The sequence below is a fragment of the Hemiscyllium ocellatum genome, chromosome 15 (genome assembly GCF_020745735.1).
Source record: "Hemiscyllium ocellatum isolate sHemOce1 chromosome 15, sHemOce1.pat.X.cur, whole genome shotgun sequence".
Classification (NCBI taxonomy): domain Eukaryota; kingdom Metazoa; phylum Chordata; class Chondrichthyes; order Orectolobiformes; family Hemiscylliidae; genus Hemiscyllium; species Hemiscyllium ocellatum.
Genome location: NC_083415.1, coordinates 36,041,017 through 36,067,547, shown reverse-complemented (window position 1 = coordinate 36,067,547; position 26,531 = coordinate 36,041,017). Strand labels below are relative to the sequence as shown.

The window sequence follows — 26,531 nt, the reverse complement described above, 5'->3', positions numbered from 1 at the left end:
AGTCCTTGCAAGCTTTTTAAATCTCTTAAAGGTATAGTACACCTCCACACATTCATAACACTGTAACTAATGTGAACTGTGAGGACCACAGCCATATAATTAGGACATTTTCATGTTCAGCCCCTCATATAATGAGTTAATTGAACTCAGTGTAGTGCTTGGGTATGACAAGGAGTTTTAATACCTCAAGCTAAATTGTGTCCTGATCACCACTTATTGATTTCCATTTCTGTCGATATTACATAAGGGAGGGATAATGCTCAAATGTAGATTTTGATGTATCCTTTATACTTTTAACATAGAAAAGCCTTCATCTGTTGGCAGTGAAATCATGAAGAACTTTATTCATATTAGTAATGGACGAAAACTCTTTCCCAAAAGGACATGAGTCAATTTAAATTTTCAAGACTCACCTTAGTAGTGCTTGTTTTACTCAAGAGTGTCAAGAGATATTGTGCAAATGTTCACAAATAGAATTGAGTTACAAATCAGCCATGAATGGCTGTGCAAAAGGAACAGAATAACTTATTCCTCCTTCAACATGTTGATACAATAATGATGCAGAGGTGCTGGTGTTGGACCAGGGTAGACCAAGTTAAAAATCAGACAACACCAGATTATAGTCCAACAAGTTTATTTGGAAGTACTAACTTTTGGAGCACTGCTCCCTGGTCAGGTAGCTAGAGGGGCAGGATCATAAGACAGAATAGATAGCACAAGATCGTTGTGTCATGCAACTGATACAATATATTGAACAAAACTAGATTGCTGTTAAGTTTAGAATGGGTTACAGGTTTTGATTCATTAATATGTAAATCCCAGAACTTCTTTCAAGTTACATTCTTGAGATATGGTTTTATGAAAAAAGGTGACATTTGATGAGTTTTTTCAAGAAGAAACAAACAGGATTGATGAGGGCAGAGCGGCAGACGTGATCGATATGGACTTCAGTAGGATGTTTGACGAGGTTCCTCATGGGAGACTTCTTGGCAAGGTTAGATCTCATGGAGTACAGGGGGAACTAGCCATTTGGATACAGAACTGGCTTGAAGACAGAAGACAGAGGGTGGTGGTAGAGGGTTGCTTTTCAGACCGGAGGCCTGTGACCAGTGGAGTGCCAAAAAGATTGGTGCTGGGTTCACTGCTTTTCATTATTTATATTAATGATTTGGATGTGAACATAGGAGGTATAGTTAGTAAGTTTGGTATGCTTTCCTTTATTGGTCAGAGCATTGAGTATAAAAGTTGTGAGATCATGTTTCGTCTGTACAGGACATTGGTTAGGACACTTTTGGAATATTGTGTGCAATTCTGGTCTCCTTCCTATCAGAAGGATGTTGTGAAACATGAAAGGGTTCAGAAAAAATTTACAAGGATGTTGCCAGGATTGGAGGATGTGAGCTGTACGGAGAGGCTGAATAGACTGGGGCTGTTTTCCTGGATCATCGGAGGCTGAGGATGATCTTATAGAAGTTTATAAAATCATGAGGGGCATGGATAGGGTAAATAGACAAGGTCTTTTCCCTGGGATGGAGGAGTCCAGAACTAGAGGGCATATGTTTAGGGTGAGAGGGGAAAGATATAAAAAGGACCTAAGGGATAACTTTTTCACACAGAGGGTGGTGCGTGTGTGGAATGAGCTGCCGGAGGAAGTGGTAGTGGCTGGTATAATTACAGCATTTAAAAGGCATCTGGATGGGTATATGAATAAGAAAGCTTTAGAGGGATATGGGCGAAGATCTGGGAAATGGGACTAGATAAGGTTAGCATATCTGGTCGGGATGGACGAGTTGAACCAAAGGGTCTGTTTCCATGCTGTACGTTTCTCTGACTCTACAACTCTACCTCAGATCAGACAATGCATTAAGGGTGTGAGGTTGGAGTCTGTCTGTATTCCAATCTTGAGTCAGACCGGTTCTCTTTCCTACAAAGTAGGAATTTTTAAAATGCTTCATGGATTGACTGCCTGCAATGACTGCCTGCAGGTTGTGTGCTTTTTTTTAAGATTACTTACAGTGTGGAAACAGGCCCTTCGGCCCAACAAATCCACTCCGACCCGCCAAAGTGTAACCCACCCATACCCCTACATTTACCCCTTCACCTAACACTACGGGCAATTTAGCATGGCCAATTCAACTGACCCGCACATCTTTGTGACTGTGGGAGGAAACCGGAGCACCCGGAGGAAACCCACGCAGACACTTCTGTATCCCGAAGTCCACCTTGGAGGATGGTCACCCGAAGATCCGAAGTCAAATTTCCCTGACAGCTGAAGTGTCAGGGATACATGGCCTTGGATTTTTGGGTGACTGTCCACCAAGATAGACTTCAGGATATGCAGCAATGCAGAATGGCCGAGCTGCGGCTGATAGCCATGTACCCATGAGAATGGCCTCACCTGGGACCTGGGATTCAGGTCACACTACAGGTGACCCTACTACACTATACATTCTCACAGACACACTCACACACAAGCACACATACACACACCCTTACATACTCACACTGACCCTCTCTCCTACACATGTTCTCTCTCAGACGCACACACATACACCCCCCACACTCACACCCACATGCCAAGAACACACACACACACACTCTCTCTCTCCCCCTCCCTCCCTCACATGCATGCACACACATATTTAAATCTATGTGATGAATTTGCAATTGCAGAATTGTATTTGCAGATACATTCTATTTTGCTCAAAGAGCACAGAATCTGCAGGCAGTCATTGTCAGCAGTCAATCAGTGTAACATTTTATAAATTCCTACTTTGGAAATAGAACCAGTCTGACTCAAGATTGGAATACAAACAAACTCTAGCCTCACACTTTTAGTGCATTGTCTGAGCTGAGATATCATCTATTTAAAAAAAAAACTTAAGTTATCTCGGGAATGTGGCTTGAAAAAGGTTCTGGGATTTACATATTAATGAATCAAAACATGCAACCCATTCCAAAAATGAAAGACTTAACAGCAATCTAAGTTTGTTCAATATAGCGTATCAGTTGCATGATACTGTGACGTTGTGCTACAAATTCTGTGTCTTATGATCCTGCCCCACTAGCTATTTGATGAAGGACAACACTCTAGCTATGGTCCAACACTGTTGGACTATAACTTGGAGTTGTCTGATATTTAAGTTGATACAGTAAGTTCAGTTTTTCTGACCTGGAGATCTGCAAGCAGCTGATGGTCCACAAACCTTCTTCAGCATCAGTAGTTATTCTTCATTTCACTTCAGGGTGAGTTTAAGTTAGAACAATTAGACCTTGTGCCCTGAATGGGACATTAACTTTAAGCAGAATTTAGAGTGGAATGTGCATTATATGCTGCATAGTACTGTCATTATGAAAAAAGCAATTCTTCAAAGATTCCCTGAAGAATGCCTTAGAGGATCCTTTTCTCAGTTTAAAATTCTGCAATAATGTTATCAACAACTCCAAATAAAAAATCAGAGAGGATGGCATTTATTTCAAACTAACTTATCACATGGTGCTATTAAGTTTTAAATCTGAGGGATATTATTGTAAACTATGTTACATTAGCATCAGCGAGCTTTCAAATCAGCTTTCCACTGAAGTTTAGAAGAGGGTGGTGTTATCTCATTGAACTATCTAAGATTCTGAATGGTCTTGACAAGGTGGATGTGGGAAGAATATTTCCTCTTGGATCAGTTCAAAATTAGGAACCACTGTTTTCATTTAGGGATCACCCTTTTAGGATAGAGATGATTTTTTTCTCTCAGATGATTGTGGTGTGACTCTGGAACTCTCACTTTAGAAGGTCGGGAAAGTGGGGGCATTACATATTTTAAAGGAAGAGTTAGATAAACCTTTGTTCAGCAAAAGATTCAAAGGATGTCAAGGGCAAATGTGTATGTGGAATTTGAAAGACAAACAGATCAGCCATGACTTTATTAAATGGCTGGACAGACTCGAGGTGCTTAATGGCTTGCTTCTGCCTTTATTTCATATTGATTATATAATCCTTTTGAAGCGAGCAAAACGTCATCAAACTCGGATTTAAAGTTACTAATTGAGCGAGTATTCAATCCTTTCAATGGGACAAGTTTCCAAATGCCTACAATTATTTGCATGGAGTAGTCTTTCCTATTAGCTCTTCTGGATGGTTTGCTGCTGATTATCAGTTTATAAGACCTTGGGCAGAATCTTCCTGTCCCAAAAGGAATCAGGGAAGATGATGGGAGAAGATTACTGGGCTGGTTCACATAAGAGAGATCCCTAGACTAGCCATTATTGGATAAAGGGGTCCAAATATTTTTCCACAAATATAATTTTGTATTTAATTAGGGTCTACAGTTTAAATTGTAAAGTTTCCAGCTATAAGCAAGGTCTTAACAGGGACTATGTTAATAGAATTATAGTTGAGATGAGTTAAGTAAAAAAACAACTGAAATTGTTTTTTTCAGTAATTGGGTTAGATAGGGCTTTTGAGTTAATTACAATACATTAAGGATGACAGGATAGCTAACATGTTACAGCACATGAAAGCTCCTGGATGCAATTGTGATCCAGGGCAAATATATCCAAAGACTATGTTTGAGGCTTGAATAGCATTGATCAGAGTTTATGAACTAGCGGATGAATTACAAATACTGTAATATCACTGGGGGACAAGGTTTGCCCGATTCTTGGTTATCAGAATGCAGTTACTCCTGTTGGCTGGTGATTTCCGATTTGGTCAGTGTTCAGGGATAGGAGAGTGTCACTGAGAGTGAGGCAGATAGAGGGCTCTTATCTGAGGACAGGAGCCAGTCTTTGCAATTGTCCCACAGGTTTGAGATTGTCACAACTTGTCTGAATGTGGGTGGAGGCTGCAGTGTGGATGAACCAATTGACAATGGCTTTGTGGTACAGAATTCAAGTTGGGGAACAAAAAGGAATGCAGTGGAGTATGGTTAAAGGGATTCAATCTGTTTTATGCAGTGAAATCTTCAGTCAAGATAGCTGTGTTATTTGTTTGATGTCAGCATTAGAGATACTTGCTCAGGGTGGAAGAGGAATGCATTCTAGCCGGGGGGGGGGGGGAAGGTTCTAGTCATTATGATCCATGTAAGTTGCAGTGACATAGGCAGGACTCTAAAATGTGTGAAATTTCACATTAAAAAAAAACAAATTAGAGAGATGAAGGCATGGCTCAGAGACTAGTGTGAGAGAATTGGCTTCCAGTTCATGAGACACTGGCACCAGCTGGATAGAAAATTGGATCTGTAACCTTGGGATGCTCTTCATCTGAACCATGCTGTGGTTGGTATTCTTGCAAATTAAATAGTGAGGGCAAGGGATCAATTAAATTAAAAAATACAGGTAAGGCAAACAGGAAAGGTATTAATAATAAATGATAAATAGGCCATGACAGGAGCAAGTCAGTATCAATTAAAGAGTAAAGCACCAGAGAAGACTCTGTCTGGACTTAAGCTCTTTGCTGCATAAAATGGTGTACAAAAGGAGAAATATAACTTAGAGAAATTAGGACGGATATGCTATTGATAATGTTAAGAAGATAGAGAAGGATTTTCAACAAAAGAATAACCCTCAGAACTGCTCAGGATTTAGTCAGTTGATGTTTCATTTGAAATTCAAAATGCCATTACACCATGAACTGTCCAATGGGTATAATGGAGTATTTGAGACTAAATATGAAATGGAAAATTTGGGGGAAAATGTGGAGATATGCATCAAAGAGAGGGTGTTGCATTGGTCACAAACTTTCAGCCCAGTGATAAATGTTTTTTTCTCAATTGTACAGTATTAGGCAGTGAGTGCCTGTCCACAATGTGTGGAAAGCTTTGGTTAAAATGTTGCTTAGACCCTCCAAATAACGAAAGTCAGGACAAAATTAAGAAATTTAAGAGTCCTACCAGTGTTAGATTTGGGACTGATAACACAATAAAAAACTTTAAAAGGAATAGTTTTTGTGAAATAGCCAGAATCAATCAATTAAGTAGGACACTGATGAAGAAAGCACAAATTAAATTGGATATAAAAAACAATCAAGTTACTGTTTTTGGAAAATTTGTGAAATTGCAATTTACACAATCAGGACACTATTGCATTCTTTTAATGGAACATAATCTCTCCACTAAAGAAATTAAAACAGTGTTATTGACATCAAGGGATAGAGGTCTAGCAGATAAAAAGTCAATTGTGTAAAACTACTTAGGCAATTTGCTCATCCGTCTCGTAAAAGAATAAAACCTTTTATAAAGTATGCAGGAAAAAGGTATGGGAGTATCACAAATTCATAGAAGATATATGGTAGGTATGAAATTTGTCAGAAACACCACAGGACATCACCATTGCCTACAGAAAGTCTGCCCATAGTGAGAGATTTCAACAAGATAATGAGTTTTGTTTTTAAGGCATGAGATCAAGAAAAAAAACAAGTTTTTTAGAATCACTTTGTGAATCACCAATAATACATGATAAAGATAAGAAAACAGTTATGGATAAAGTAATAGAAAAGCAGGTAGAATCAAACTTGCATCACCAACAAAATTTCTCACTGAAAATGGCATAGATTTTACATAATGTATTTAGAGATGTTGGTATGAACAAAATAGTTATGAATATGGCAATGAAACCTTCCAATAATGTACAAAATGGTTCAGGCAATTTTGACAGATTAGCCAAAATGTAAATATTATCTGCTCTAGTATGGGCTGTACATGCTAAGAAGTCAGTGCAGATGGTTAAAAGATATAGTCAGTATCAGTTAGTTTTTGCTAAAATTTCATCAGTAATGAGTGAGTAGCCCCCACTTTGGGAAGGACCATCAAATAGATTTGCATTTTTGGAGAATTTGATTGTACTGCATGCAGGCAGAGAGGCTTTTGTTAAAGCTAACATCTTGGAAAGAATTCAGCGAGGCTAAAGTTTAATACCAGGCTCGAGAGAGAGAGAGAGAGACAGTGAAGATAATTGGTAAAGATGGAAAAATAACAATTGCACAGCATGAGAACCAAACCGTTCAGGCAAATGTTTAGATGCTAAAGACATTATGGCAAATAATGAGAAAGTGGTTAGCTTTCGTACTCAAATGTTACACAGTTAGGGCTGCATGGTGGCTCGGTGGCTCAGTGGTTAGCACTGCTGCCTCACAGCATCAGGCTCCCAGGTTCGATTCCAGCCTTGGGCAACTGTCTGTGTGGAGTTTGCACATTCTCCCTGTATGCGTGGGTTTGCTCAGGTGCTCCGGTTTCCTCCCACAGTCCAAAGATGTGCAGGTCAAGTGAATTGACCATGCTATATTGCCCACAGTGTTAGGTACATTAGTCATAGGGAAATGGCTCTGGGTGGGTTACTCTTCAGAGGGTCGGTGTGGACTAGTTGGGCTGAAGGGCTTGTTTCCACATTGTAGGGAATCTACTTTAATCTATAGCTATGAAGCTCAAACTTCCACAATTGACAACTTGTCTGATGATGGACAGATAAGTTCTGGTGACCAATGTGAGGCCATTGTTCCCAAAAGTGGAGTTTAAAATCTAATATTTATCAGATGGGGCTAGTCACTGGAGAACTGCAACTATTGTCAGTAGAGCAAAGAAAGCCACAAAATATATAAGCTGGTTGAATGCTGTATGCATCGACCCATGAATTATGAACATGAAGTACAAAGCTGGAAGGCAGGAAAGTGCAGTGTAAGCTCAAATAGTGAGTTGGGGAGTGAAAATATCTGGAGAGACATCACAAATCATTGAAAGGTCAGATGGTGGCATTGCAGAAAGAAAGAAATAGCAAGACTGAACGTGTATTTTAGTAAGGCCAAGAAATATAACACAAACCAAGAGCAGGAGCCCATGGTATTATGATCCTTAGTGAACATGAGCAAACTGGAAGACAAGCTGGAAAACATAACTATTAAACCAGTGAGAACTCAGGGTGCAGACGAAGGTGCCAGATGGAAAATAACCAGACCTATAATATGGATGGACATTACACATTATTCAATAGCTAGATACAATACAGTGCATGATGTCTTCCTGTGAGACGGTAGGTTCAACTTCAGAATAAGTATGCATTTCTGTTTTAGTTAAATATTACTAAAGCTAAAAATAATCAACGAAACATTGGTCAGCTCCTCTCAGGAATCCTGAGCTTCCCTTTTGATGTCAGTTAATCCTGTCTCCATTCAGTAAGACAATGGTTGATCTGCTTTTAAGACTAACTATCTTACATAACAGTGTGAATGCGTAACATGCAAACATATGCAAAGGGAATCCCAACACTTACCATGCGAAGTTAGACTTGGATTTCAAACCTAGAGAATTTAACTGAACATTTCTATCCAGTTATTGGGAATATGACTTTTGGCTTCATGCAGTTGTGTTCCCTTACCTGTCTTGTCTCCCTCTCTTAGGAGTGGCACAAGATTCCATCCATTGGGAGAGATTGTTGTCTCTTGTTGGCTCCATGTTATCTGAAGTCAACATTGTGTGTCTTTTAATTCACTGTAGCGTAATGTTAATGTGTGTGGAATATAGAGATTAAAGGTAGAATCGGTATTGTATCTGGCCAAACAATTGATTATGGTAAACAAACTGAAATGATGTTGATTGCCACTTGGTTATGCCTACTCTGACTGAAAATGGGAATATTGTGAACTAGAAGTAGAAGTGAAGACTCCTCAAGAAGCATGTCTTTTTAATGTGGGAGGAACAATCACTATGATTCCTTAAGTGGAGCCTCATAAGTCACATATAAACAGTTAAAATGCAAGACATCCACTTCTCTAATGCAGTGTTAACATACAATTATTAGAAGACTGATTTGAAAATCCATGGAAAAGATTTTTATATTTAATACATTTTAAGGTTGATGAATGATATCTATAAATGTCATGAATTTTCTCTATCTCATTTTAGCAAAGACAAACAGGAGGAAAATTGTGCAAATGCATTAATCACTAATGTCAGATCAAAATTCCAATTGATCTTTTCACATTATCTTATTCAATATATTTCAAAATACTTTGCAGCATTTATTTTGCATGTTGAATATATGCATCAAATGAATTGTGTCAATCCTTTCTAAATTTATTGATCCCCACATCTCATATCAATATAGATTTTTCGAACTTATTCCTGAGAATGATTTTGTCCTGCTAACAACTGCATTATTTTCAACGTAACTGGAAACACTATGTAAATCAAACCTGATCAATTACCTGACCCACTGTCAGAGTGCTCACAACAATGCTCCACAAATGAAGGTTTCAATTAATCTTATTGAAACTTCAACAAACATCATATGAACAACATACAAACAAGGAACAAGAGTAAGACACTTGGTCCTTCTAACCTGCTTCTCCATTCAGTACGATCATGGCTGATCTGATTGTAACCTCAGCTCTACAATGTTGCATATCCCCGATAATCTTTCATTCCTTCGTAATCAAGAATGCATCTAATTCTACCATTAAAAGTATTTAAATTTTGCATCCACAGCCTGTTGACAAAGAGAAATCCAAAGACTCAGAACCCTCTGAGAGAAAAAAATAGTTCCTCATCTCAGTCTCAAATAAGCACCTCCTTATTTTAAAATGATGATCCAGAGTTTAAAATGATGGTTGTTTCATTAATCATTCTTTAAAGTTTCACAATATCACCACAGATTCACCGTACGTTATAAATGAGCCTATAATAATTTTTGGTATAATCTGAATAAACCTCCACAGTCGTTATTATGCCTCTCAGTTAAAACAATTTGGGTCATAATGGTGTCAGGCTCACAACTACTTTGGCATAGATTTATATAACAGAGAAGAGGCTACTCAGTCTATTGAGTCTGCACCAACCTATCTATACGAATCCCACTTACCAGCATTTTGCTCAGAGACTTGAATATTATGACAAAATTTTAAGTGCTTATCCATGTACCTTTTAAAGGTTGTGAAACTGCCTTCCCCTCCTAAGTTCCTTGGCAGTGCATTCAAGATTCCAACATCCTCTGGGTGAAACTATTTTTCCTCAAATGCCTTCTAAACTTCCTAATTTCAAGCTTCTTGTGTCACTTATGTTGAAATTAATGTATGTTTAAAGTTCTATGCACAGGCAATCAACAATCATTTTATATAACTGAAGCATTGACTCTCAAATCTGCTAAATTCAATGCAGAAATAAATTGTAAAAATGGAGACGTGATCATCTTTGCACCACTGAACCAGCTTTACCTTGTTTAAGTAGTTGTAGGTTTCGCACTTCCTCGCGTACCTGCAGCTGAAGTACCTGCTGAAGTACCTCTTGTCTTTGCCCCTCTTGAACTATTCCCATTCGTTCCAGCTTTTCACCATTTAGCCTGAGTAATGCCCGACCTGAGAAGAGGACACATTTCTAAACATTTGGCATTTGCAGCTTGCATATAAGATTTTCTCTTTATCTTTACATCCAGAATTTATTGTCTGCAGGAAATAAAGAAAATGAAATATATAAGCTAGGAATTGTTATGACTTTTATTTGTTCAATATTGACAATCAATTAAGCACAGAAGACTCATGGGAATTCTGCAAAAAGCGATAACTGATCAGTGCAAAACTGCCCAAAAAGAAAATATTATTTTGGCAAATATATATAAAGTAATTATTCAATAAGCGGATAAAATCATCAAGATGGCATAAGTAATAGCCCTGGCATGAGCAAGTGATCTGTTGTATTCCATTAGCTACTTGTTCACTCAGACATACTGTCCTTGCCTTACAGCATTTTAATCTAGTCACGAAGACAGGAATCAATTCAATTCAATTTCCTTCAGAATGACAGAACATGTCCTTGCAGTGACTTACACCAACATTTACCCACTCCTGTCAATGCAAACCTGCCATTAATGAGCATGAACAGAAAAATGAAACCATTTCAGATTACAAAGCTGTTCACAGATTTGTTTTGTTGCTGAATGTTTCATTACTTCATGCCGCAAGAGACCTAACTCTGTTTCAACAGACATTTCAATTTCTTTTTAAATATCCTAAACTGCACATGAAATTAAATGAAATATTAGTATCTGTTAAAATGCCAGAACTACTCAGTACACATGAAACTATCTGTGAATAGAGAAACACAGTTAACCTTTCAAGTCAACACCTTTTCATCAACATATCTGTTCTTATTTCAGATTTTCTGCCTCCACAGTATTTCACATCTGGATTCTGTGAAGCTGAACTTCACCGACTTTAATTCCAACATTTTGTGAACAATTACTTAGAGTGTCACATTTTGGAAAGTAGTGAAAGCAAAGTGAAACAGTAATTCCAGGCTAGTTGTGGTTAAAAATAATCAGGGTAAAGGGGGACCAAAAATCAACTCCCTTGTCTGAGCTTGACAAGAAATTCCTATCAGTTCAGCGGTGGCCAACAAGAGGAATCATCCCTGAGTAGAGGCCGGCAGAGTGAAGCAGCCCCAGAGCGGAGGCTGGTGCAGGGAATCAAATCCCAGACCAGCGGGCAGCACAGGGAATCGAGACCTGGAGCAGAGGCTGTCACAGGGAAATGAGTCCCGGAGCAAAGGCTGGCACAGAAAAGCAAGTCCTGGAGTGTGGAATCGAGTCCAGGAGAGGATGCAGGCACAGGGAATCAAATTCTTGAGCGGAGGCCAGCACTGGGAATCGAGTTCTGGAGCAGAAGCCAGCACAGGGAATCAAATCCTGGAGTAGAGGCCAGCACAGGGTAGCAAATCCTGGAGTAGAGGAAAATCGTCTCAGAGTGGAAGCTGGCATAGAAAATCAAGTTCTGAACAGAGGCTGGCACAGGGAATCGTGTCCATGAGTAGAGGCTGGTAGAGTGAAGCAGTCCCAGAGCGGTGGTTGGTGTGGGAAATCAAATCCCAAGCAGTGGCCAGCACAGGGAATCGAGTCCTGGAGCAGAGGCCAGCACAGGGAATCGAGTTCTGGAGCAGAGGCTGGCACAGGGAATCAAGTCCTGGAGTGGAGCATGGGGAATTGAGTCCTGGAGCAGAGGCTGGCATGGGGAATTGAGAACTGGAGCAGAGGCCTGCACAGGGAATCGAGTCTAGGAGCGGAGGCCGACATAGGGAATCAAGGCTCAGAGCAAAGGCTGGCACAGAAAAGCGAGTGCCCAAATGGGGAATCAAGTCCTGGAGCGAAGGCTGGCAGAGTGAAGGAGCCCTGGAGCAGAGGCTTGTGCAGGGAATCAAATACCAGAGCGGTGGCCAGCACAGGGAATCAAGTCCTGGAGCGGAGGCATGGGGAATTGAGTCCTGGAGCAGAGGCTGGCATGGGGAATCGAGACCTGGAGTGGAGGCCGGCACAGGGAAGCGAGTCCCGGAGCAGAAGCCAGAATGGGGAATTGAGACCTGAAGCAGAGGCCAGCACAGGGCATTGAGTCCTGGAGCGGTGACTGACATGGGGAATTGAGTCCTGGAGCAGAGGCTACCACAGGGGTGCAGACGCGGAGCAGAGGTCAGCGCGGGGAAGTGAGTCCCGGAGAAAACCTACCTTGGAGCAGCTGAGATCCGGTGAGATACAGAGCAGAGTGAAGGATTGCTGCATGGGGTGTTGGAGGGGGGGGGGCAGTTGTTGGACTGGGTTCTGGCGCATGCGGTTAGACAACATGTGGAAGCCCCTGCACTGAGCTACTGCAAAGTAATGTTTATTTGTAATTTGTTTACCTGACTGTAATGTTTAGCCTTTTAACTGTGTTATATTTCCAACTTATACTATGAATCACTGTAAAGTATTGCAACTACAGAGGAACCTCAATTATCTGAAGGACGCAGATGGGCAGTATTTTGTTCAGTTAATTGCATTCCAGATAATCAAATGCAGGATAACATTGTTTAGGTGAGCATCAGGACCTTGTGATGTTGTCCAATAATCCAATATTTGGATAATCAAATGCCAGATACTCGAGGTTCTTCTGTACTTTTCTTTTTGTATCTAAGATTTGTACCTAGGTAGTTCGTCCTAAAATGGTTCCATAAGAGGCAACATTGTAAAGTTTCTCACTGTGCTCCTATACTTCTGTTCTTGAGTACATGTGACAATAAAAGTTTTTCTAACTCTAATTTTGCAAAAAGGCAACAAAAACAAATTCAATTGCATTAAACTTGTCCAATATTGGGCAAGGTATAAGAAGTTTTATGCATATTATCATGAGAAATTCTCTGTTACAATTTGAGTCTGCCAGTTTCAGTGGTATTATTTCTTCTTTAATGTATTCTGATTGTAGTATTTTTGTATTTTTGATCATATGATAATATAACTGTGCTATGCAATATAACTATGACAGTAGTACCTGCATTGTCACCTGAATGAGTTATCTGTATATCTTGTATGCATGCTTCTTCAGTTAGTCTGAAGGCCAGTGAACCATCAATTGGTGAGACCTGGGTATGACTGCAGCCTTATTTCACAGTAAAATAAGCATACAGAATAGCAATAATCATCATATTTGCTTAATCCAGTCAGTGCAATTTATCTTCAGAAAAACAAACACACAATACTTTCTCAGATCAATGGGTCTTCCTATTCGTCTTAAACAGGTAACAATGAAAAGAAAGTTCCAGAACATCCAACTGCTTATTAAATTCCTAATCCCCACCTTGTTGCTAGGGAGGAAGTGGCACTCTAAGACAGTAACAAACACAAAGAAAACAAAGATTCTCATTCATACTGGACCTTTAACAGCCTCAGGTGAACCCAAAACACTTTATTGTCGATATTGGAAACGCAGTCGCCGGTGTGGGAAATAAAAATATCCAATTTATCTGCAATTAACTCCACAAAGAGGAACGTGATAATGAAGAGATAATTTGTTTGTAGTGATGTTAATTGAGGGATAAATATTGGTCAGGGCTCCAGGAATAACTAAAGTACAGAGGAATCTTGATTATCTGAATGTCACGGGCAGGGAGTATTTTGTTCGGATAATCAAATTTTCAGGTAATCAAATGTTGGATAATCTTGTGGTATTGCGATCTTGGTCCGGATAATTCGAAATTCGGATAATCGAACACCAAATAATTGAGGTTCCTCTGTATAAGCAAGTACGGTGGATGCTGTAAATCTGGAACAAAAAGAGAAAATGCTGGAGAAACTCAACAGGTCTGGCAGCGTCAACTGAAAGAGAAATAGAGTAAATGGGTGGAATTGCCTGCTCGCTTCAGCAGTATAGGCTATGGTGACAAACTTGGGAAAAAGTGCCAATAATGTAAAAGTCAGATTCTCAACATTGAGAATTTTTCCAAATTTTTTGGTTTAAACAGGGAGTTCAAAATCTCACGAATAATCAACATCGGCCTCACTGGTATGCTTTTGCATCTCATTATTAGCTATAGCGCTCTCAATTCTCCTCTCCTTCTCCAAGAATCTAATTGGGTGCCAACTCATAACATGAAGTTCAGAGTGGTTAACTGCCAGCAACAACTTGTTGCTTGCTTCTCCAGGCCGTCAGATTGCTTGACTTTCATCACAACATGCCTACATGCAATATGAACATTGACTTCTAACCACCCTTCATCCATGCAAGAGGTCACTGCTCTTGCACAGCCTCACCACATCATCAATGCTGCTTTCGGACCAATTCACCCATCTTTACAGTCATTCTCGGCTTCACCTTGGAGCTTTGGCACACTTACAAGTGGCATATTTCTGCCAGGTTACTTTGCACACGAGACCACATATGTTTCATGCAACTACAAAGGGTGCATTTTATAGATCTTAGCTTCCTTTCTCAGTGCTCAGTCATGTTATGCTTATTTGGAAGCTGCCAGCCTCTGTGCCTTACATTGTTTTTATAGTGCAGAAGGAGAGGGAGGAGTTCTGCCATGTATCAAAGCTCTGAACAGTCAAATGGGTGGACAGGGTGCTAGATAGCATCATGTTATGTCAGTACAACATCTACAGCTTGAGTCAGCAGATTATAAAGCAAACATTTTGCATGTGGTTCAGGAAAATGACCAAATCTAAAAGCCAAAAGGGATTAATTGTTAGTGGTGTCAAGGTAGACGACAGTCAGTTAAGGGGTGCTACTACAGTCAGCTATGGGGCTGGTCTGGTTCCAGTACAGAGATTGGTCCAAAGTCAGTGCTGCAGGTAAAGTGCAACGAGTTTGAGGTAAGCAGCACACAGTCAGGAAGGAAAAATCACAGCACATGAGACATAGCCCAAGTGAAAATTTTGCTTGGGAATTTGGAGGGAGCATGGGAATTCTGTGTGGAGAGGAAGATGTGTTTTTTTTTGCTTGCTTTTTTGGTTCATAGGTTGTAAAAAAATTTTTAACAGGATAAACTGAAGACCAGAATCGGGGCCCAGCACAAAATAGTGTCATCACAAGTGAACTGTAAGTTCATTGGTTGGTAATAGCTACCAATTTGACTGTCTATTTGAGATTACTTTCAGATTTAAGGTAAATAGGGGAAATATTTACAGGTTACAAACTACAAGACCAGGAGGATTATTTTAAAAATCAAAGTAAGAACTAAATAATTAAAATAGAGATGCCTGGCCAGGTGATGTGTTGTATCTGTATGATGTGGGAGCTGGGGGATCGCACTGCTGTTCATAGTGACCACATCTGTAACAAGTGTTGGTTGCTTGAGGAACTCAGGCTTAGAGATGCTGGAGTCTGAGCTTCAAACATTGTGACACATCAGGGATGGGGAGAGATACTGGATGATGTGTTTCAGGAGGCAGTCACATCCCTTATTGACTAGCTGAAATTCGGTCAGTCGTCAGGGACAGAACAGTGTGAATTAGAGCAAGGCCAGTGGAGGGATACAGGAGGTCGTGCTAAAGGAGTCTCAGGTCTTGAGCTTGTCTAATAGGTTTGAGATTCTTTCTCCCTGTGTGGATCAGAATGGGGGCTGTAGGGAGGATACACAGCATCATGGTACAGGGAGCCATTCAAAAGGGGAAAGTAAAGAGAAACGTAGTTCTAATCAGGGATGGTATACTCAGGGAATAGACATTGTTCTCTGTGGCCAGGATCAAGAGTTCCAAAGGCTGTGTTACCCGCCTGGTGCCTGGGTTCAAGACATCTCATCTGGACTGCAGAGGAACTTGGAGTGGGAGGGTAAAGATCCAATTGTTATGGTCCACGTAAGTACCAATGATATAGGTAGAAAGACAAAAGAGGTTCTGCTGAAGGAATTTGAGCAGCGAGGTGCAAAATTAAAATGCAGAACTAAAAAAGTAATAGTCTTTGGATTACTACCTGAGTCATGAACAAGGTCAACAAGATTAAAGAGGTAAATGCATGGCTCAAAGATTGGTGTTGGAGCAATTGGCTCAAATTCATGGTCACTGGCACCAGCACTGTGGAAGGAGGGAGCTGTTCCAATGAAATGGGCTCCACCTGCATCATGCTGGGGCCAGAGTCCTGGCAAATTGGAAACTAGGGCAGTGGGTAGGGCTTTAAATGAAATAATGGTGGGTGGGTTCAGTTGCATGCAGAATTATGGAAAAAGTTAAAGTGGGGTGAGGGTTCAGCAAAAGTTACTAAAGTTTCCAAAGCAGGTAATAGGGCAGAGAGTACAGAAAGGCTCAGGAATCTAACTTCAGGCACAGTAGACAAGGGCAAACTATGAGAATGGGACAATCAATGTAGGACTGGGGATGTTGTACTTTAAGTGCATACGAAACAAGGTAAATGAGATTGAAATTAATGGATGCAACATTGATGGTAGAACAGAGATATGCCTGCAAGGGATTCAGGACTGGGAACTAAATATGGAGAAAGTGAGGACTGCAGATGCTGGAGATCAGAGTCGAGAGTGCAGTGCTGGAAAAGCACAGCAGGTCATGAAGCATCCGAGGAGCAGGGGAATTGATGTTTTGGGCATCAGCATTCCTGATGAAGGGCTGATGCCCGAAATTTCAATTCCCCTGCTCCTCAGATGCTGCCTGACCTGCTGAGCTTTTCCAGCACCACACTCTGCGAACTAAATATCCAAGGAGTTCTTTGAAGGATGTGCTGTGAATAAAGGGGAACCTGTAGGTATATAATATTTGGATTTTAGAAGGCATTTGAAATGGTGCCTTATAAAAGGTTATTGTGGAAAATAAAAGCTCATTGTATGTGAAGTAACATATTTGCATAGATAGAAGATACTCTAGCTTGCATTAAACAGGGAATACATATAAATGAGTGTCTCCCTGATTGGCAGGTGTCATGAATGGAATCTATTGTAGTTTGTGCTAGTTCCTCAGCTTTTCATAATTTGCATTAATAACTTAGATTTGGGGAATGAAGTTATGGTAGATAAATTCATAGATGCCAAGACTGGTAAGAAAATATGTTGTGAAGTTGCAGTCAGAACGGGTAATCCAAGATGGAGGACAGGAAAAAGTTGTGGCGATAAGAGCTGCTCTTTTTTGAAGTATTTTAGGTGTTGAAGGTGATTTCCTCGAATTCAAGGAGCAGCAATTACTGCTTTATAAGCTGATGTATTGTTTTGGAACGCTGGAGCAAAAAGATCAAAACAATGGCACTTTTAGAAGGAGGAAGACAGACAAAAGGTAGCAACCACATGGTCAGTGAGGAAGAGAGAGAAAGAAACCTACAGTGCTAACTGACACAGCAGTGAATCTATACAGTTACTGTCTTTACTGTTTGAGTTCATGTATCTCTGGATATTGGAGTGCGTCTAGGAAAGATTAACAAACACTAACATTCACAGCTGACCTTGGAGGAACCTGTGTAGGACAGCCCACAGCACAGGAACAGGTAAGTATATGCATTTTTTAAAAATATATTTTTATTGAAAAACAGATTTCTTTCATATTACAACAAATGCAAAACAATACAAAGAAAGAACACCAAAAAAAATGTTAAAAATCCAAATTGCCCTCATGTACAAATGTATAAGTATGTATATATATTAAAAAAAACCCAACTACTTAACTAAATAAATAATAACTAACAACAAACTAATAAATAATAATGCATCTTAGCCAAACAAATCATTAACTCTCAAATATCGAGAGCATTAACATTCACCTCTTCATACCTTCGCAGTTTCTTCTCTCTGGATATTGGACTCGTAAAGCACAATCGTTACGACTGTATAAAAACCCTTATTAGTGTGGCAGACAAATCTGTGTCCAGATATTCCAAAAAGGGCCACCATGTCTTATAGAAATTTTCAGTTTTGTGATGTACCACACTTGTAATAAAATCCAATTGGATATGCTCCATACCAATCTTCCACCAGCCTGACAGGCCCTGTGGATTTTCGGATACCTAACCTAACAAAACATTCTTTCTTGCACAGAAAGTGAGGATGCTGTAAAAGTTTTTCCCATGTGCATCTACAGGGAACACACTGGACAGGCCAAGAAGAAGAGAGATCAGGTCCTTCTCCACCTTTACACCCAAAATCCCCTCCATTGCACCTGCCACAGCGCTCCGGTATGTTTGAAGCCTACCACAGGACAAGAGACAATAGGTAAGAGTGCCAGTTCTAACTTTACACTTGGGATATGTTGAAGATACTCCTGGTTTAAATTTTGACAAATGATCCAGAGCCATGTGGACCCTGTGGAGAATCTTCAACTGTAAAGCGTGGGGCCTCTTGCAAATTGATATCTTTCTTGCATTTTCCCAAATATATTCCCATGCCTCTGAAGAGACCTCAATGCCTAGCTCTCTCTCCTACTCCCTGCAAAATCGATTGAACTCATCTGAGGGGTTGTCCCCCCAATTGATGATATAAAGTGCTGACAGAAAGTACTCTTAGCACTGAGCACCCTCCTCTCTATGTCAGATTTGCAGGGATCAGTCAAAAGTATAGACTTTTTGAATAAAATCCCTAACTTGAAAGAAACGAAAGAGGTCCCTGTTAGATAGCTTGTATTTGCATGCTAAATGATCAAAAGACACAATTGTGTCTCCCTCAAATATATCGTCCATGCAAGACACACCCCTAGCTGCCTAATGTTTGGATCCTGAATCCATCATCCCTGGTTGTAAATCCGGCATTACCACTATAGGTGTAAAACAAAATGTTTTGCCAATATTGCCTTCCCTCTGCCCAATTGCTCTCCATGCTTTAACAATATTGATAACTATTGGACTTTTGGCGATATTCCTTAACTGTCCTCATTTTGTCCAAAGAAGATAACAGCAAGCTAGTAAGGGGGCACCATGTCTGAGAGGTTTCGATATCTAACTATATTGAAAGAGGGTCCCCACAAGCCTAATCACTCATGTAAGATAAAAGTGAGCTTAGTTGATAGTTTTTAATGTCTGGGAGATCCATTCCCTCCAGCCTGTGAGGCAACTGCAGTTTAGCTAATTAAATAAGGGCCACTTGCATTGCCATATAAAAGAGATGAACCAGCTGTTCAGTCTCCTGATGGTTTGCTTATTGAAAATCAGGGGGACCATCTGTATTGGGTACGACAATCAGGGGAGAATATTCACCTTCATAAGAGCTATCTGACCAAACCATAAGACCGGAAGTGTCTCCCAACTTTGAAGGTCTTGTTTGAGTTTGTCAAATAATTGAACAAAGTTAGTTTAAACAACTGATCAAGAATCGGAGTGATGAATCTGCCCAAATACATAAAACTCTCCGTGACCACTTAAATGGGAATCAAAATTTGCCCACAAGACCTAGCACCTTTGTAAGACCACCCATAAGATAGCCTCTGATTTTGCAAAATTAATCTTGTACCCTGAAAAGTTGCCAAACAAGCTGAGGCATTTTATCAGGCAAGGCACCAAAACTACTGGATTTGACAAAAAAAATGAGAACATCATCCGTGTACAACAAAATCTTATGTAATTTTGATCCAACTTCTGCAGCCAACATGTTAGGATCCCTATGAATGGCCTCTGCCAATGGGTCAATCACCAATGTAAAAAGCAACAGTGAAAGGGGACAGCCCTGTCGGCTGCCTCTAAAAATGTTAAAATTGCTTGATTGTACTCCAATGTGAATGACTGCAGTGAGAGGGTGACCGTAGAGAACCTTTACCTATCTTATAAAGGCTTCGCCCAAGCCAAACCGTTCCAGAGTATAAATACAATATGGCCACTCAACTCGGTCAAATGCCTTCTCTGTATCCAGAGAAATCACCACTCCCTGTATTGACTGTTGTTGACACACTTGGATTATATTAAGCAGCCTCCTGACATTTTTGGAGGATCTGCAGCCCATTAAGAAGCCCGTCTGGTCCTCTTTAACAATAGAAGGTAACACAGTCTCCAGCCTTAACTCAAGAATCTTGGAGAGATTTCAAAGTCAATATTTAAGAGTGAAATGGGCCTGTAGGAAGCACAGTCCTCTGGGACCTTCCCTTTTTTAAGAATAAGCGAAATATTGGCTTCTCTTAGAGATGGTGGGAGATGATCATGACTGTACGAGTCATTGAACATGTTGAGCATCGGGCCTGACAATACATTTATAAATTCCAAATAAAATTCGCTGGGAAGTCCATCAGGACCAGGTGCCTTTCCACTCTGAAGCTGCTTCATAGCCTCCTGCACCTCTTACTCTGGTTAGGGGGCACTGAGAAAAGACTGCTGTTCGGGGGTCACACCCGGGAGCTCCAGATCCTTGGCCCACCTCAACTCACAACCCTCAAATTGGTATAATTCAGAGTACAATCTCTGGAATGCCACATTAATCTTTTTGGAATCACATATTAGGTTCCCAGATTGATGTAATGGTTTGAGGAGCATTCCTTTTCCTGGTGAGATATGCTAGATACTTGCTTGGCTTGTCACCATGCTCATATAAACTTTGTTTTGTGAAAGTGAGCTCCTTCTTTGCTGTCTGCGTGAGCACGGAATTCAATGCAGACCACAGCGCTATAATCCTCTGTAGCTTGAGCAATGAGGGCCTGTCAAAATAAGCCTTCTTGGCTACCTTCAACCGTGCTTTGAGGAGACGTTACTGCTCACCCTTCTGCTGTTTCCTACTGGCAGTGCAGGAAATAACTAACCCCCTGGCATAGGCTTTGGCAGTTTCCCAAAGGATGGATGAGCTACTAACCAAGCCTGAATTAATATCTAGGAATGCCCTAAATTCCTTAGAAAAGTACTCCACAAATTTATTATCCTTAAGGATAAAGGGATCCATTTGCCAGTGCCTCAGGCCCACTATAGCGTCCTTAATCTTAACCAACAGGCACACTGCAGAGTGACTGGTAATATAACCAATTATAAAAGATGCCACTAAGTCCAGGGTTGCCATGAGGTTCAGGAAAAAAATCAATCCTGGTGTGACATCTGTGTGGATTGATAAAAAATGTAAAATCCCTGTCTGTAGGGTGGAGATAGCCCCAGACATCCAGTAACCCTAACTCCAAACACAGACCCACTAATTATTTAGTTTGTACAGAGGGCATGGGGGGGGGTGGAATAGTTGGGGGACACCTTTGGACAACCTGTCTACAATGGAATCCATAAGACAATTAAAATCTCCCCTATAATGGTATGCCGTGACTCGACACTGATCAATTTAGAGAACGAATCTACCAGAAATTTGAGGGGATGGGCCAGAGGACAGTAAACATTTAAAACACCATATTCTTCCCCGTTTATCAGGGCTTTGAGGATTACAAATCTCCGTGTGTCTTTAACACACTCTAGTAACTAAATGTGAGATTCCTCCTTACCAATATAGCCACTCCTCTACTTCTGGTATTAAAAGATGAAAAGTAAACCTGATCAAAGCCATTCTGCTATAGGTTTAAATGCTCCCTATCATCTTGGTGTCTCTCCTGTAATAAAACAATACCCATCTTTTCTCTTGTAAGACTCAAAAGTACATTTTTCCTCTTAATTGGTGAGTGACTCCCATTAATGTTCCAGGTACACCATTTAATCAGGTCACTCGCCATAACCTTCTGCAGTAACATTTAGATTCCAGAGAGCAGAAATCGAATTACAAATCGCTGAGCCTTGGTGTCACAAGATCCTTTGAACTTAAAAGCTACATAAACTAAACCCGCTACAGTTAATAAACTTACAAAGCTATCAAAGATAATGCACAACAAAAACCAAAAAAACAAATCAACATGTAAAGTGCCAGTGGTGCTGAACAGGGGAACTCACCCCCCTCTGCCCAAAATGGGGGCATCTACACATCCCAGAACCCAACTTTCCATCCTGCTGCCAATACACTAGCCCAGGCATTTAAATACCTGAACAAGGCATAAACTGCCCATAAGTAGATATTTAGCCATCCCAACCATTTTCCCTCCTCCCAGCTAGAGCCGCACCACAAACCCAAGCAGAAAAGAAACAGAAAGTACACCATAAAGTAACAATGTGAACAAAGAAATTTTGAAATAACAAGGCTAAGTACCCCAGCCATCCTTTGGTATAATTTAACTTAGAAATTGAAAGTACACATCCCAACCAATCTCAAACATTATTTAGAACAGATTATTACCAATAAAAAAAAAGGAAAACAAAGTCCTGACCAGACTTGCTCTTCTTGTAAAAGAGAAGCTGAGACATACCCAAACAGCACTGCTATTTGGACATACTAAATTGTTCAGATTAAGTTAATTTGTCCACAAAGTCTCTTGCCTTCTCTGACGTGTCAAAGAGATGTACAGATCCATCTAAGGTGATCTGAAGCACCGCCAGATACCTCAGAGAATACTGGATCCTGAGTTGACTCACTCTCTTCTTGACAACATCAGAGGATTGTCTTTTCCAGATCACCGCCGCCGAGAACTTCAGGAAGAACATGATCTTAGAGCCCAAGTAAACTAGGGTTTTCAGATCCTACCCCTGGATTCTGGAAGCTTCCATGATTCTCTACTTATCCTTATTGTGTTAAAACCACACCAACAGAAGATGAGGACGTTGGTCCAGACCTGACCTCCGCACTGTGACCCGGTGAGGTCTCTCAACCTTCAATCCTCTCATTCCAGCCTCCAAGTTCAGGAATTTTGGCTACCAGTCCTCAATAAATTCCACCGGTCGCTCACCTCCCTTACCCTCCCGCAGAGCGATGATCCGAATACTTTTTCTCCTGCCCCTGTTCTCTAGGTCGTCAACATGGCACGCAAATTATGGACCTACATCTCCGGGACCTGGATCCTATCCTTGGAGGAACTGGTATCAGCTTCCACCACTGTGACTTTATGTTCTATCTCATCCCTCCTTTTCTCCTGGTCTCCCAGCTGCTGTTCATGCTTCTGCAGCATGATGGAGATCAGGGCCAGCTTCTCCTCTATCTGCATGCCCAACATCTTGTGAGATTCTACAAGCTCCTTCAACAAGACCTGGTAAGAAATCGAGTCCAAGTTTACTGCAGTCTGGGCCACAGGCCCAGCCTCGAACGTACCTCCTCCACTTTTCAGTGTCCCTGGATGGTGAAAACTGGAGTAAGTTGCTTTCTGACTGTTTCCTGGGATTCCACAATCTTGCCAGAGTGGCAGGATATCGCGATGGTCCAGGTAGGGTGGGCTAGGACTTTTTCCCGCTTGCGATGCGGTGTGGAGCTCTGCAATGTGATCTTCCTAGATAGCCATGATCTTGGATCCATCCTGCATACTTTTTAACTTGTAACCTTGCTGTAAGTCTACAGTAGTGAGTAGGGTGGGTTCTTTCTTGATCTACAGACATAATCATCAGTAACATTGAAGGTCTCCCTAAACTCCCACATCCAACACGAACAACATATCACTTTACTAAAGGCCATCTTGGCTACTTCACCATCTACATTCATACAAAATATCACCATCTTATTGCTCTGAAGAAACAATGCTCCAGGATAACTTAGTACTTATGATTTATATTTTTAAAAAAAAATTAATCAAGAGACAGATCTCAATAAAACATATAATCAAGAAAGAACCCACCCTACTCACTACTGTAGACTTACAGCAAGGTTACAAGTTAAAAAGTATACAGGATGGATCCAAGATCATGGCTATCTAGGAAGATCACATTGCAGAGCTCCACACTGCATCGCAAGAGGGAAAAAGTCCTAGCCCACCCTACCTGGACCATCGCGATATCCTGGCACTCTGGAAAGATTGTGGCAGTTAGAGGTAGTGAGAAACTTACAAGTTCTAACGGATGTGATGGATAACAGTTATAGGAAGGAAGAAAAGCCGCAGATACATCAAGTAGATGGGTTAACTCCAGGAAAGGTAGGAGAGGGAGGCAGGTCGTGCAGGGGTCTTCTGTGGCTATCCCCATTTTAAACAATTATGTTGTTTTGGAAAATCTAGGGGGTGATGGACTCTCAGGGGAATGTCACATGAACAGCCAAGCTTCTGATATCAAGACTGGCTCTGTAATGAGGGGTATATCAGGTTCCAAGCGATCGATTGTGATAGAGGGCTCTCTCGTCAGAGGCACAGATAAACATTTCTGTAGTCAACAGCGAAAAATCAGAATGGTGTGTTGCCTCCCTGGTGTCAGGATCAAGGATATCTCAGAGAGGGTGCAGAGTGTTCTCAAAGGGGAGAGGGACCATCAGGAGGTCATTTTACACTTTGGAACCAATGATCTGTGATGGAAAAGGATGAGACTCTGAAGAGAGAATATAGAAAGTTAGGCAGCAATTTAAAATGGAGGTTCTTGAGGGTAGTAATGTCTGGATTACTCCTGGTGATACAAGCTAGTGAGGGTAGGACGAGGAGGACAGATGAATGTTTGGTTGAGGAGCTGTTGAAGGGGAGAAGGGTTCACATTTTTGAATCTTTCTAATCTCTTTTGGGGTAAGAGTGACCTGTACAAGAAGGACCGAATGCACCTGAATTGGAAGAGGACAGAGATACTAGCAGGAAGATTTGCTAGAGCTGCTCAGGAGGATTTAAACTAGTAAGGTTGGGGGGGTTGGGATTGAAGGAAATGAGGAAAGAGGTCAATCTGTGTATACTGGGGAAAAGGAGTGGGTCAAACAATCTAGGCAGGCAGGAATGAGGCAGCAGAAAACAAGGTTGGACTGACAAATTAAACTGCCCTGACTGAGGGCGAACAGGGAAGACAGATGGACTCAGGACATGGTTAGGAACATGGAACTAGGATATCATAGCAATTACATGGCTCAGGGATGGACAGGACTAGAGCTTAATGTTCCAGGAAACAAATGCTACAGAGATGATAGAATGGGGGGGCAAGACAGGAGGGGGAGTGGTATTTTTGATTCGGTGTAGCATTACTGTTGTACTTAGGGATGCTATTCCTGAGAATATATCCAGGAAAGTTATTTGGATGGAAATGAGAAATAAGATGGGGATGGTCACCTAATTGGGATTGTAACAGTCAGCTAGAAATTGAGGAACAAATTTGTAAGGAGATTTCAGTTACCTGTAAGAATAATAAGGTAGTTATGGTAGGGGATTTTAACTTTCCAAACATAGACTGGGACTGCCATAATGTTAAGGATTTAGATGGAAAGGAGTTTGTTAAGTATGTACAAGGAAATTTTCAGATTCAATATGTGGATGTACCTAAGAGAGAAGGTGCAAAACTTGACCTACTCTTGGGAAATAAGGCAGGGCAAGTGACTGAGGTGTCAGTGGGGGAGCACTTTGAGGCCAGCGACTATAATTCTATTAGGTTTAAAATAGTGATGGAAAAGGATAGACCAGATCTAAAAGTTGAGGTTCTAAATTGGAGGAAGGCTCATTTTGACAGTATTAGGCAAGCACTTTCAAAAGCTGATTGGGGGCAGATGTTTGTAGGTAAAGGGGCGGCTGGAATATTGGAAGTCTTCAGAATTAAGATAATGAGAGTCCAGAGACAGTATATTCCTGATAGAGTGAAAGGACAGGCAGTTAGGTATAGGGAATGCTGGATGACTGGAGAAATCGAGGCTTTGGTTAAGAAAAAGAAGGAAGCATATGTCAGGTATAGACAGGAGAGATCAAGTGAATCCTTAGAAGAGTATAAAGGCAGTAGGAATATACTTGAGAAGGAAATTAGGAGGGCAAAAAGGGGACATGAGATAGCTTTGGCAAGTACAGTTAAGGAGAATCCAAAGGGATTTTACAAATACATTAAGGATTAACCACGGATAGAATAGGACCCCTCAAAGAATGGCAAAGCAGCCTATGTGTGGAGTCGCTGGAGGTGGGGAAGATACAAAACAAGTATTTTGCCTCACTGTTTACTGTGGAGGAAGACTTGGAAGATATAGAATGTGGGGAAATTCATAGTAACATCTTGACAAATGTCAATATTACAGATGAGGAAGTGCTGGATATGTTGAAATGCGTAAAAGTGGATAAATCCCCAGGACCTGATCGGGTGCACCCTAGACATTTGTGGGAGGCTAGGGAAGTGATTGCAGGGCCCCTCACAGGTGAGATGCTAGAAGGCTGGAGATTGGTGAATGTGGTGCCACTGTTTAATAACAGTGGTAAGGAAAGGCCAGGGAGCTATGGACTGGTGAACCTGGCATTGGTGATGGGCAAGATTAGATTAGATTACTTACAGTGTGGAAACAGGCCCTTCGGCCCAACAAGTCCACACTGACCCGCCGAAGCGCAACCCACCCATACCCCTACATTTACCTCTTGCCTAACACTATGGGCAATTTAGCCTGGCCAATTCACCTGACCCGCACATCTTTGGA

General features: G+C 41.0%; 1 protein-coding gene across 1 annotated transcript in view; it reads right to left on the bottom strand.

Annotated features, from left to right (window-relative positions):
- LOC132822663 (sterile alpha motif domain-containing protein 10-like) overlaps positions 1-26,531 on the bottom strand; it is a 107,781-nt gene that overhangs the window by 12,969 nt on the left and 68,281 nt on the right. The window contains exon 4 of the mRNA XM_060835912.1: positions 10,196-10,336. Within this exon, the coding sequence (XP_060691895.1) occupies positions 10,196-10,336 (141 nt within the window). The remainder of the gene's footprint in view (positions 1-10,195; positions 10,337-26,531) is intronic.